At 43.1% G+C, this 13612-nt stretch overlaps 1 protein-coding gene across 1 annotated transcript; it reads right to left on the bottom strand.

The window, feature by feature from the left end:
• Positions 1-9351: 9351 nt before the first annotated feature.
• Positions 9352-11717, bottom strand: snai1b (snail family zinc finger 1b). The gene is made up of 3 exons (XM_063464552.1): positions 11474-11717; positions 10630-11166; positions 9352-10275 (listed from the first exon to the last, which is right to left on the bottom strand). Exons 1-3 carry the CDS (start codon positions 11553-11555, stop codon positions 10094-10096), a joined length of 801 nt encoding a protein of 266 aa, XP_063320622.1. The 5' UTR covers positions 11556-11717; the 3' UTR covers positions 9352-10093.
• Positions 11718-13612: the final 1895 nt, after the last annotated feature.

Raw genomic sequence — 13612 nt, 5'->3', positions numbered from 1 at the left:
ACTTAACTAGTATGTTTTATCTCCTCTGCCTTCTCCCCCCCTGTCCTCCTACCTAATTCCCACATTTTATATCAGGTGTTACTTCTGGGCTGATGAGTTGTGTGTCTTTTAGCAGGTCATGCCAAAAAGGGGGAGGGACGGGGCAACATGTTTGTGAGAGAGCAAATGGGAAACCCCCTATAAGTAAGAAAGGTTACATGGATAAGAACAAAACAGAACGCAACCTGTTACATTACACCTGTGCCATCTGCTCAGAGCTCAGCACTGTGCGCTCTTACTGCAGTAGAAACCAAAGTGGCAGCAGAGACCTCCAGTGATTTGATTGTAATGTGACTGATGTCTCCAGACCCGGGGCGGGGGGGTGTCTCTCAGGTGGAGCACCTTATGGGGCCCACAGAAAGCCCTCTGGCTTCTGTCTGTTGTCCCACAACAGGGGATCAAGATTTACCCAGCTGTTTAGGATCTGTGGTTATGCTTGACGAATGTAAGTTAACTCTCGGTGCAAAGCCCAACTGATGAATACTACTGTCTGCTGAAAACTATATAAATGTCTTGAGATTATAGTGTATTTTTTTTTCAGGAGCATGTGTGAGGAGATGTGTTAAGAAGAATAAGATAACACCACATAAATAAATGATCAACAGCCCTCACCAAACAAAGAAGGTCCAAGAAGAGTACAAGAGATGCACGATAGCTTTTTTTGTGTAACATATGTGTATGATGTACACACCTGTTCATTAGAGTGTCTGGAGATCAGCAGCTGGTTTTCGTACCTGCAAGTGTAACCCTTGGATGTGTTAGAGAAAGAGGTCAGGAAAGGTAAAGACTTGGACAAGACAAAAGATTCAGCTCAAACAGCAAAATACAAGTGAACTTTGACAGAAGGTTTAGTCTAAATGTGTCTAATTTTCACTGACAATACATCTGTCTGCAGAGTTTTCTTCAGTCTGAACCTGAAATCAAAGCTTTGCCCTGAACCGAATGAACAACAAAAGAATATAGAAAAATTAAATGGGAGGAAAAGTTTTTAAGGTTGTTTTTGTTTTCATTTTCTATAACCATCAAGTGACGTGTGACACACATTGGAATTAAATTGCGCACCTCTGGTTCTCTGCATAGGAAACGAGAACAACTTTATTGTCACACAAGGTGACAATAAAGACCAAGACCAAGGTGAGCACATTATCTACCGCGTTGACTCTCATTGACTGTGCTACGCACATTGTTTATTGGATGACCATGGTAGTTTATTTCAGCGACCTCTTATTTGATTATAAATTAGACATTTCCTGCAAACACAACCATTTTGCATTGTTTTGTTTTTTCCCTTGCAGTTTCCTTGCAAATGTTCTCATTGTTTTCCTTCACGCTGGCTTGAACAGACCAGTGAAATCAGGTGGAAGCTGACATTGTTGCTGCAAAGTAAGTAAATAGCACAGTTAAATTAGAAGTTAGAACAATTAGTGTGACAATATCACTCACTTTTAATGTCTCTATATTAATATGGCCACTCTTCAGGAAATGATTGTGACGGAAAAAGAAGGTATGTATTTATACTTGATGACCAATCGTGAATACATGAAATAAAATATTCAGTTTTATACTTCTATTTTAATAATGATTTCCTTAAGGATGCTTCGGCAGTACTAATGTTTAAAACCACTGAGTTCTGCAACCTGAAGACTGCAGCTAACCAGTATGTGGGAGCAAAATAATGTAGTACCAGGACGTGTTTATTGTGCTGCATGGACTCACAGCGGAGCAAATTACATATTGTACACTGAAATAAAGCTTTACAAATAAAATCTAATTATCCAACCACAAATCCCCCAAAGTCAAGTCATTATGGTTAAAATTATGAGCTTTAAATCATTAAATGAAACACGAACTCACACTACTGAGGGCTAAATACAACAACTTTTTGCATATAATGAAAAGTTTCAGTTTCTATAATAATACCTGAATGTAACTGCACATTCAACTATAAGTTATAAGTTAATTTTTACAATATGGCGATTCAGATGAGATAATGTGTAATTTAAGTTTGTAGAAACCGTTTGAAATAAATATCTTTAACTCTACAACCAAATTGACACTTATGCTTTCTGCACTGATTTTCTTCTACAGGTGAGAAAAATAACTGCACCTAGTATTTATTTCACTGATTAAATAACTGTGTTAAATCTAACGGTGGATGTTAAAGAGGCGCCATTGCAGTGAAAACTGACTTGGTCACATCTGGAAAGGCTTTGTGTGGAGCCTCTAGTTTCAAACGCTGCATTTTGTGTGTGTTTGGGTGGCACTGGGAGGCTGTCATGTGTGAATCCTTTCAGCATTCTCCACAGGGGTGTTGTTTTCTTTGGGTTTCAAAAAAACAAGCTCTCGGGTAATGATTTCAGCGTGGGGTTTTTTTCTTTGTGCTACCAAAAGTTATGCCTCATTCAGTGCAACGTATCAGGTGCAAATCTTCCATTAAAGTGCTGCGGCATCCAGCAATGTGGTGTGTTCAATCGATAAACCGACGGTGCGTGTCAGATGATGTGCTGTATGTGTGTGTTCGGGCACATGTGCGTGCATGCATGCCACCCTGTGCTCCTGTCATCTGTTTGGCCCCTCTAGCTGGTAATCTGAGCATAGAGATTAGAAAGAAAAACAGCACAGAAGAATGTCTTTGGTTGAGCCAACGAGGAATTTACAATGGCCTTCAGGCTGCTTTGACCTGTCCCTGCCTTTCTCTTGCTGACTCTTTCTCTCACACACACAAACACACACAAAAATAACAGAAGAAAATATCATATTTTTATAACCTGCACCCTTTTTCAGTTTATCAATTATTAAAACATTTATTTCACCAACTTCAAATTAGGCCAAACAACACATTCGTTCAAAAAATAACAAATATTAGAAACATTATCTCATTTATCTGGCAGCAAACCAAATGTTAGCTCTCAGGGTAAACTCTAATTATCCTTTAAAAATATAATAATATGCACTTGTATTGAAGCTGTAACATCAATTAACAATCTGGGTAATCATTTCTTTAAATTGCCTGTCTTTTCTCTTTTGATGCTGACGATTATTTACAGTTTATATGAACTTAACAGTGTTATCCTTCCTTTTCCCTTCTCTATTGTTCACAGGGGCTGAAGCATCTTAAGGAATAGGTTGCAGTAATGTCACCATGACAACATGTAACATGTTGTAGGGCAGAAAGGGAGCTTGAGCTCGATGCGTCGATGGAGTTCTAGTTTCAGTGGGACAGCTGCTTCAGTGCCCAGGTCAAACTGGACACCAGACCGTCTGATCTGATTCCTCTCACTCCGTCACAGCCCAGCAACCTGCCTTCCTCATAGACAAGCCACAGCCGGTGTGTGTGTGTGTGTGTGTGTGTGTGTGTGTGTGTGTGTGTGTGTGTGTGTGTGTGTGTGTGTGTGTGTGTGTGTGTGTGTGTGTGTGTGTGTGTGTGTCTGTGCGTGCGTATGTAACACAGGCAAAAAGGAGGTCTTTGCCCCGATGAAGGGGACAGGTGTTAGGGACAGGAGGTGCCGTGTGGCCCGGGGGTGTGGTCAGGTGGTGACACACCTGTCCCCCCTTGCACAGGCGGGTCTAGTTACACACAAATACACGCTGACTCGCATGCAGACGACTCACATCAGCCAGACCATGTGTTCTGACATGCACCATTAGACCATCTACCCGCTGATGCCATCTGGGATTGATGACAAACCTGGTGCGCTATAGAAAGCAGTAGATATGTTACACAAAGCTTTGTGTGGATATTTGGTTACCATGAAAAATGTGCATGACAAAGAGAGAGAGACAGCTTGTAGAAAGTTTGTCTGGATGTGATAGATAATTTTTCCAAACATACTGTGGCTTAAGTTCCCTTATGTAATGTGGCTCAGAAAATCAGTGTTGACTCTGTTGATGAACTTAGGAAGATGGCAAACCAGTGAAATGAGGAGGTAAACTCCCTACATCCAAAATGTTTAAATGCTAGTACTTGACTAACTAAGAATATCATCACAGCAGAGGCTGATTTATTCTCCTCTGAGTTCGTCTGAGAGCTAATGTAGCCTCAAGCCCTCGTGATTTTTTTTTTCTTTTGCAGACTTGTCATCTTAAGCTGAAACGTACGCTGACTCAAGTTACAAAGTTGAAGCAATTTATTGGATTTCACTCAGCTTCCCCTGGAGCCATTAAATGTGTTATACAGCTTTTTTTTACATACACTATTGTCATCCTTAAAAGCTGTAAACAGACTTTAATTCCAGATTTTGGACGCTTAAGGTGCACCGTTGCTACATGTCCCTCTGTGCTTTCCATTTAAAAGAGTGTAAGTGGACACCGGTGTGTGTGGCACATTCGGCGTTTCTGTAAAACCTTGGAGATGGGGAGATAGGCGTCTGGCCCTGGGGTGTGGATTTCAGGCAGGTGCATGTGCCTGCCCTGCGGCTCCTCAAGGGACAGGACAGGACGGGACAAAACGAGGAGGAGGAGGAGGAGGAGAAGAGGGGAGGCAATCTGCAGTAACGCACACAAACCCCAGATCCTCACTCAAAGGCTGTTCCCCACCCGTCTTGTCCTCCCTGCCCAGAGCCCCTCCTTCCTTCGCTCCCCACCATATCCTTCATTGACTGGAATGTGCTTGGACAATAGAACTGTCCCGGTGCTTCGGCTGGTGCCCACCCACTCCACGCCGGGCCCACACAGGCCCTGACAAGAGGACAAAAGTGCACCTTGCACTTCTCAGCACTACCAGCAGCACCCTGGGGGCGAATACCTGAATACCTGAGGTAAAGAAAATGAGACAGGCGGGCAAGGAAGAATGAAACAACATGAGGAGAGAGAGGGGAGAAGGATGAATTTAAAAAAAACAAAAACAAAATAATACTCAGCGCAAGATAATTTTCACTCTCAGCTGCCAAATGAAACACAGACTCCTGGAGAGATCCAAGCAAAATACAAGAGAGGTATTGCAGTTTCAATATCCTCCCCCTCATTAGTCATTATGTTGCTCATGCTTATATATTATATCCATTTTGATACCTGCTTTCTTGGCAATATCTCACCCAGAAAGTGTTTGATCCTGCTCTTCCTCCAGTACTCCTTTACTCCCTCATGTCACGACTTGCTGGCCCCTGCCTAGCTTCCCCTGCGTGTGGTTTGAGCACAATCAACCCTTACACTCCTTTTCTTGCATCACAGTTAGTCCTAACTGGCTCACAGCTGAAATACACACCAATGCCACTGGCAGAGCAGCAGATTGGTGATTTAACTGTTGAGCTTCAAGCAACTTTTCTCACCAAATTGAAGCTTCGCAGGCTCTCCTTTCATTCCCTCCTCCTGTCTCTGGGCGAAGGCGTGCTAATCAGTGAAGTGAAGTGTGCTAAGCCTCAGTCACATTACCACTGATGAAACCGCAATCACTTTTCCGCTGCACGGCAAATGTATGTGAGGTCGTGATACTGAAAAAGTAAAGCAACTTTTAATAGAACACACAGTCGCTTCACCTCTGGCAATACTTCATCAGTGCTTCTGCTCTTTGCCCAAGTAAGAACTTCATGGAGCATACTGTATGCAAAACCTCTCCTCCACCATCTCCTAAACCATGCTGCTCCCTTTGCACATGCATTACAATACCTACAGGTAGTGTGCAGTTGCAAAAGGTTAACAAATAGAATAACGTCAAATAAAGTTGCATATAAAACAACTTCACAATGAATATCTGTTGGTAGACACTGAGCATGTGCAGCCAAAACTACTCTGATCCACTGGGACAAAGACACAGGATCTCAGGGGGTTTCCTGTGGTTGCACTGGGATGTTGGCAGCAAGCTCTTTGGGATAGAGCCTCCGTGGATCGGGAATATTCCACCACCTTGAGGGATTGTTGATCAGATTTTGATGTGGGGAGTCTGGGCTCTTTTTTTCCCCCTCCAGCTGTTCTTGAGCACTCTTTATGTGTGGCAGGGAGTCTTGTCCTGCTTGTCCCATACTACCCCTGTATTCTCTTGCCCCATATTCCCATGTAACTAAAGATTAGTAGTTCTTTAACTGTTTATGAGCAGTAGAAACATTCATGCAGAGAGCGCTGCATGACACAAAGTTGGAAACTTCTGTTAGGCACAAAGTATCTCATTTGTTTACGCTCCTGTTTCTTTATGGCTCATCCTCTACCCTCTGACCCTGTGGGACAGAGTGTCTGTGTTTAGGAGGAAAGCACTGGCCACATAACACTGATACACTCACACACTCACACACACACCACTGAAAGGGGACAGCAGGAGTGCGGAGGTGGGCAGGAAATGGCGTGTACCCCCTCCTGCAGGCCATATCCTGTCCTTGGGTAAAACTGGTTTATTTGTGCAGAGATCTGAGCTCTGCATGCGCGTGTCTCACATAGTTGAATGTGGATGTCTTCGGAGAGGTAATGAAAAACAAGAATTTAAAACAAACAGAGTTGGAACAAGAAATAATTTCTTTGGACTCGGCACAGGACTAAAAAATAAATTAAAAAAAGATCTGCACGTGTTTTGCACATTGATTGTGTGTTTGTGTGAAACTCTCACTTGAAAACCTTCCATAGTCAGCATATCTCACACAGCATGTCATTGATCAAGTCTGCATTGCAACATGTAGCATTCCTCTGTAAATTCTACTCCCTAGTGATTTGATTAATGGCCCACAAACAGAAACAGTCATTCTTCTCCAGACACCCACCAAGCCACCCCACCCCCATGCTCCTCCAGTGTCCAGTCTCCTCTCCCTCGTTCTATTCCTCCTCCCGTTATTATCTTCTTATCCTTACTTCACCCTCCCATGCAAACCTCAAGCCGTTACTTTCCCCATCCTGCATTATTTTCTGGAGGAGAGAGGTGGAGATTTGTCAGCCCTCTGAAAAAAAATTGAGCTTTTTTAATGGCTTTGTAAGGACAAAGGTAGACAAGAGTCCATTGGGACAGCTCCAGGAGAAGAGCGGTGGCATTGTGTAAGAGCTCTGCCACTTGCAAAAAAAGTTTGAAACTTTAACCCAGTGACTTAACCCTCCTGGCTTGAATCTGATCCTCTAGTGAATTGGTTTTGCAACCCCTGCCAGTTCTGATTTCAGCAACATACCTTCTTCAATATGGACCACTGTAAAATCCCAGCAGAGACACATCAGCCCCTCACAGAGACTCACAAATGCTCTCATGCAGTCATGTGCACACAAACAGCCGTAGCTGCACCCAGATGCTTTATATCAGCACTTTTTGGGACAGGCTGTGTTTGTACAAGACCGACAGGCCACTTCCCGTGTCCTAAACATTACCCGAAACCTTTCAACATATCGGGTCCCAAAAATGTTCATGCTACACGTTTGAAAAAAGTTTATTTCATTGTTGATATCCTCTGCTGCTTACCATTTCTCAAATCCAGAGACTGGACTTAACCCAGCCTTGTGATCTGTTCTTTTACACTCATGCAAAGCCCCACTTATGAGTCAGGGTGATTGTTTAGAGAAAGCCATATATTTTGTGTTTCCAGGATGACGCCATCCTAACAAAATAAAACTCATCCCGCTGCATATTGTCAAACATCAGCTTTTGCATACACAAAACCAAAAGCAGGGTTTGCTCTTCACTGGACACCGTCCAGCTTTTAAAATCACAGAGTTATCAGTGAATATATTTTCACTGTTTTCATTTGTTAGAGCAAACTAATAACACTTCAGACATTCTTTCCATGAGAGTAACACATGTGGTATATTTAAATGATCGGCAATCCCTTTTTCTTCGTAATCATGTCAGCATTACATTATTTCCTGTTACTGGAAAATCTAATTATTACTTTAATTCAGGAGCAAACTGCAATGACAGTAGACAGAGCAGCCCTCTCTGTGTTAGGCTGCGGTATTGTATGTCTGTCACTAATGGCTCAGGAATGTTAAATTAGTCAGGGGCTGCATGCGTGACGATGTGAACATTAAAGCACAGGAGACCAATATGATATTACACACACACACTGAAAAAGAAAGGTGACAGGTCCAGTGATCTCATTGCCTCAAAGCTACAGAGTGATAGACTGCCTCCCACACACTGCAAACCAGGAAAAATGCCCCCCGAGCAAGATGTCAGAGTTAAATTTCAAAACGGCCGAAACACATAAGAAATAACAGTCTGTTTGGTGGCATTGTTTTGGATAAATTTGGTTTGGCCGAGCTTCAATGTCCCAAGGAGAAAATGCAATATCTTTCTCTTCTATCTTTCTTTTTTCTTTTTTGCATTATTTGACATGTTTTGCATCTTTCCAACACATAAAAGTGACAAGTTCAAGCTCAGTTCAGTCCCTTGTGGCGTGCTTCTCTGCTTTTCTGACTCACTGCCTGCGTAGGTGTGCAATGACTAAATGACTCTCACCTCACAATTAACAGGAGCCCAGGACAGAGAAAAACAGACAAATGTTTAAAAAAAAAATCCCCCTTGATCACCTCTTTATTCAGCCAGTGTGTGTTTGAATGTGTGCACACACGTGTGTAGTCTTTCGGGTGCTGTTTACATTGGACAAGCTAAGTCATGCAATCTGATCTCAAGCTTTTTGAGTGCCCCCGCAAACCCCTGTCACACACACACACACACATGCATCCACCTCTCAACACCGTGAGCTATTGGAGGAAACACTTTGTTACCTCACTAAGACATGCTGGCGTCAGTGTGTGTGGGTCAGGAGGGCAGTAGGGATTGGAGACACATTGCTGCCATGTGTTCACGCTGAATGTTCACATTCAGGTTGTGGAAGACTGCACTTTCACCAGAACTTCCTACCAGGTAACCCAGAGGTTAACCATTCCTGCACAAGCTGCAAGTTCTTTCTGCATTTGCTCATCTTGACCCCAGAGCGCTGCTTCCTCTCCCAAAGCTGGACATGGGTCAGTGGGACACAAATTTTCTTCTGAAAAATAAAATCACATCATTTTTCTAGCTTACCATCTTCTTTGACGCCAGTTTACTTGCCTGCCTTTTTCCCCCGCACCTGCAACCGCAGTGTTCCCCGCCTCTTGGGCATGTGTCCTCCATCTGTGCATGCTGACAGCCTAGCAGGTGTGCGCAGGTGTTCCCCTCATCACTCAGCATCACACAAACCCATCACCGCTCCCCCTTAACACACATGAACCCATATACAACAACGCACAGCTCTATCTTCCCATTCAGAAACTGTCATGTCTGTCCTGATGAACTCATTTGCATTTAAATAAGAAGCCTGCTGACACACTTCTTTAAAGAACAAGAAGCAGACGGGAACGAGCTGTTATTTTAAAACAATGCTTTTATTTACAAATGACAGAAAGATTCACAAAAAAAGGCACATTCAGTTCAATGTTTCATAAAAACTGTATGTCAACACTTATCCAAAATACAAATGTCATTTAGATTGTAAAATAGCCCTGAGCAGTTAGTCCCTGGTTCAATTCCTGGCTGACTGAACCATTTGTTGCACGTCATGAGTGTCTGTTGTATATTTCCACTATTTCCTGTGACTCTCCACTTAAAAATGACAACTTTTTTTCTTTTCAAATGAGACATTTGTAAAAAGGCAAGGTGTATTTTTGGTCCTATAACACACATATTTGAGTGTCTATTGAAAGTGTTTCTGGCTTGCAGAGAGGCACACCAGGCAGGGGGTGTCACCTGTTGTCGAGGTCACAGCTAACACGTCCCTCAGCGCCCTGCCTCCACAGTGCACCATGCAGACAGCTGTCTCAACACTCACATTTGCTCAGATACACACATGTCATGTATGCATAGTATAGTGAGGAAGGACATCCCCACATACACACACACACACAAGCAGCTGCAACATTGCCAAAGTCCCGGACTGGCGGGCACCAACGGGCTCCCCTGGGAATTAATTGAATGTCCACCTGCTCTCAAATCACAATGGATGAGACAAAAATGTGCCACAGATAGGACCTCAATCTGATCCTGTAATTAATTAAGGCACTTTTCATAAAAGCATAACTGCATTTTTTTTTCATGTGTGTGTGTGTGTGCAGCTAATAGCATTGGCTCCCATCACAACAGGTAGCTTCAACTGAAAGGGGAGGAATGTGACTTTTACGAGGAAGGACAGCATCCAGAGGCGCTGTGTTTGTTCAGAAGAGACATGCGACTGAAGGTCCTGGAGCAGGAGCCACACTGGTACTTCTTCACCTCAGAGTGGGTCTGCATGTGGGCGCGCAGGTTGGAGCGATCGGCAAAGGCCCGGCTACAGTGCTGACAAGCAAAGGGGCGCTCACCTGGTTTTAAAAAAAAGAGAGAGAGAGAGAGAGAGAGAGACAGACAATCAGTGCCAGCCCAACATTCCCAACACATTGACAAAAAAAGTTTACCCCTGAGTCATTGTTTTTTCAGATACTCTAGAGATAACAGAAAACAGTGGTAGGACACACTAACTTCATTAATGCAGAGTGCCTTTTAACATGCAAAGCACCTGTGAGGAAGATTAGATTATGTCCCCCCAACTCCAAGCCCCCCCTAGCATTTGCTCACACACCAGGAGACATCAATGAATATCAATGAGAACAAGGTGCAACCAGTTGTTAGGTTAACAAGCCTACAGATCTTGGAAAAAAATCAATTGTCTGACATACCTGTGTGTGTGCGAATGTGTCCCCTGAGGAGCCACGGTCTGGAGAAAGCCTTGCCACACGTGGTGCACACACAGGGCAATGTGTGTGATCGAATGTGCATTTTCAGGGCACCCAGGCTGTTGTACTCCTTGGGGCAGTGTTTGCAGTGGAAGACCGGGCGTGCTGAAGCCTCTGTGGTGATAGGAGTCTCGGGAGCACAGGGGGAGAGCTGGTGGGACATCTGATGCTGGGAAAATGCAGAGAGGCTGGTGTAGCTCTTGGTGCAGTGCAAACAGTGATAGATTGGCTGAATTGTATCTGGGCTTGGTGGATCCGAAGTACGTCCGCCATCCTCCTCTTCCTCACCGCTGCTGCAGGAGGGAGAGCTGCTGAGGTCCAAAGGGCCCATGGGTGAAGGGGGGAGAGATTCTGGGGAAATCAGGGGGTGAGGTCGAGGCAGGATGTCCACGCTGAATATTAGCGTGGCGGGTTGGCAGGTCAGTGCAGAGCCGTTCTCTGATGGAAGTTCAGCCAGTGGAAAGTTTTCTGGCACAAAAGCTGGAGATGCAAAGGAAATGAAGTCAGGTTAGTTAAATGGGACAGACAGTCTAATAAACCACTAAACCTGTTTTCATTCTTGGGGTTCACATTACAGCCTATTTTCATCATGAGTTTTTCCAGGTGACAGAGACAAGAATTAGGAATGCCCAAGCTGCTACATGACAGGTATACACCTTATCACGTCTGCCACATGACTGTTATGTGTCTGCAGGTAACTTGATGGGGAGCTCATGACTGTGATTCCCTATGTGTCTAATGCACTCGCAAATATCTTGTATACAATCACGGACAATAGCAAACTTACCTGTGTTGCTCTCCGGGTAGCTTTCCCTATTATGCTGCTTCTTGTAGGGAAAATACTTCTTGACAAGGAACGACCGAGGCATCTTGAGCTCTAGCTTCACCGATGGAATAACAATACAAAATAAAAATAAAAAACGGGGGAAAAAATACAGTCCAAGGCGTTGTGCGCTCTAATCACAGCTTGAGCAAACAGCGGATTCCTGTCAGGGTGGAGAGAAAACTCTTGGAAGATTGACAAGACGACTACCAAAGTTGAATCTGTCTGGGGGATCCCAAACTTGCCTCCTCATATAGTAAGCAGAGGAGAGAAGCAGCGGAGTGGGTGGGCACGTCTCCGCCCACATACACACCCCCGTGTGTCCGGGCTGGGCGCCACCGGCTCCATTCATCACAGGTGCCCAATGTGCCAAAAGCTGTTGCAGCGCCCTGATCTAATTATGCATTTCACGCCTCTAATGGCTGGCTTTCAAACATCGGGCATACGCGTATTGTCATGAAATGTGAACGGCCGAGTGTTCAATTCAATGTGAAACACGGCCGAACTGTTTTCATAGCCTACCTGAACTGAAATGTGCATATCAATGCTTTTCATTGTGAGGAAGACCCGGAGGGAGAAGTGAATATGTAAAACAGACGGAGGGGGAGAAGTTTGCCTTCAGGGCCAAAAAATTTCTTTTATATTGTGTTCAGTCGAAGATCCTGACATGAGTTCAAATAGGTCCAGGTTTAAACACGGTAATCCTAACGGGGCGTCCTGCAGGAAAAGCACCAAGACCAAAGCATTTCCCATTTTTGCAATAATTTTGCAAAGAAATAAATCATACACCTTACCAAAAAGTCACAGCCCTTTAAAAAAAAATGGGCCCGCAATAACTTGAGCGTCCTCTGTTGGTCCATACTGGAATGCAGTCAGTGGTTTGTGGTGGAAGAATATGTTTTGTACAATATATATTCACAAATACCCGAAAAGCAGTGTTAAAAAATAAGATTTGTGGCACTGATTTGCACAAAATATTGTTATTTCTACTTACCCGCACAATAATGTGCAAAAATGTCAGAAGTAATCGTATATTTCACCATTATCATTTCATTGCAAAACAAGTGACACTACATGACTTTTACAAGCAAATGAGAATAAGCTGGGGTTTTGTCCTCACTGACTACCCCTCTCATTCTCTCTCTGCGGGGGACACGTCCGTTTGAATAAAGGAGTCGCTGTTCTCCAGATTGCTCACAGCGTGATATAAGGTAAAAAATTAACAGAGCCGACAGGAGCACATGATGATGTAAACTGAGACCTATTAAATCCACTTTAGGCACTTCTCTCAAATGAGCATCACATGATGTTTTAGACTTCCTCCCGAGGTTTCCCAATCAAAAGTCATGTCTTTGTCTCTGTTGTGTTTGTGATTAAAGTGAGCATGGGTTACAGGGACCGTTGGAAAGATCAGCAAGCGAAGGTTTATAATAATAATAATTATTATTATTATTATATTAATAATTATTATTATTATTATTATTATTATTATTATTATTATATTTTTTATTACATACCAGAAAGTTATTTTACCTTTATGATCACTCTAGAAAGCTGTATTTTTCTCTAATATCCTTGCTTATATTGGTTATACTGGTAAATATTGTCTAGTCTTAAGAAAGACTTATGTTAAAAAGAAACTACCTCTTTTTGTAAACATCCTTATTACTTGTACCCATTCTGTGTTTTACGTAATAATCAATCCAAAAAGAAGTGTAATTTATGGACAGATAAAATATCTTTATGGGACTGTTGTTTTCTATTTGTTGCTGTTTCTGCTGCTCTCTTGGGCAGATATCGCAGTGACACTTTTTACCTGGATAAATAAAGGATAAAAGTCACCTTGCCAAAAACTGTTTGAAGCCTCCACCTGAAATGACAGATGTATGTTTAAAAGACTTTATGTCAACGGGTTATCTACAAAATGTTAAAAACCCACAATCTTTTTTTTTTTCTTTTGCAAATGCCAGCAGTCACTGTGCACCCTCTAAGTGTGAAAATCACGTGAATGCCATTGACCATCACAGTCTTCACTGGTCCTATTTAGCACTGCAAAAGAGAGCGGTTGTGTGTGAAGGGTGTATATACACCTGTCTAAAGGCG

Source organism: Pelmatolapia mariae, linkage group LG20, assembly GCF_036321145.2.
Source record: "Pelmatolapia mariae isolate MD_Pm_ZW linkage group LG20, Pm_UMD_F_2, whole genome shotgun sequence".
Taxonomy (NCBI): domain Eukaryota; kingdom Metazoa; phylum Chordata; class Actinopteri; order Cichliformes; family Cichlidae; genus Pelmatolapia; species Pelmatolapia mariae.
Note: the sequence above shows the minus strand (reverse complement) of the source record. Positions and strands in the feature narration are given on the sequence as shown.

Excerpts from the sequence above, each read along its gene's own strand:
- snai1b (XM_063464552.1), bottom strand. The coding sequence starts at position 11,555 with ATGCCTCGGTCGTTCCTTGTCAAGAAGTATTTTCCCTACAAGAAGCAG. Across the intron at positions 11,167-11,473 it reads CTACCCGGAGAGCAACACAG|CTTTTGTGCCAGAAAACTTT; the intron begins GTAAGTTTGCTA and ends TTGCATCTCCAG. Across the intron at positions 10,276-10,629 it reads ACACATTCGCACACACACAG|GTGAGCGCCCCTTTGCTTGT; the intron begins GTATGTCAGACA and ends TTTTAAAACCAG.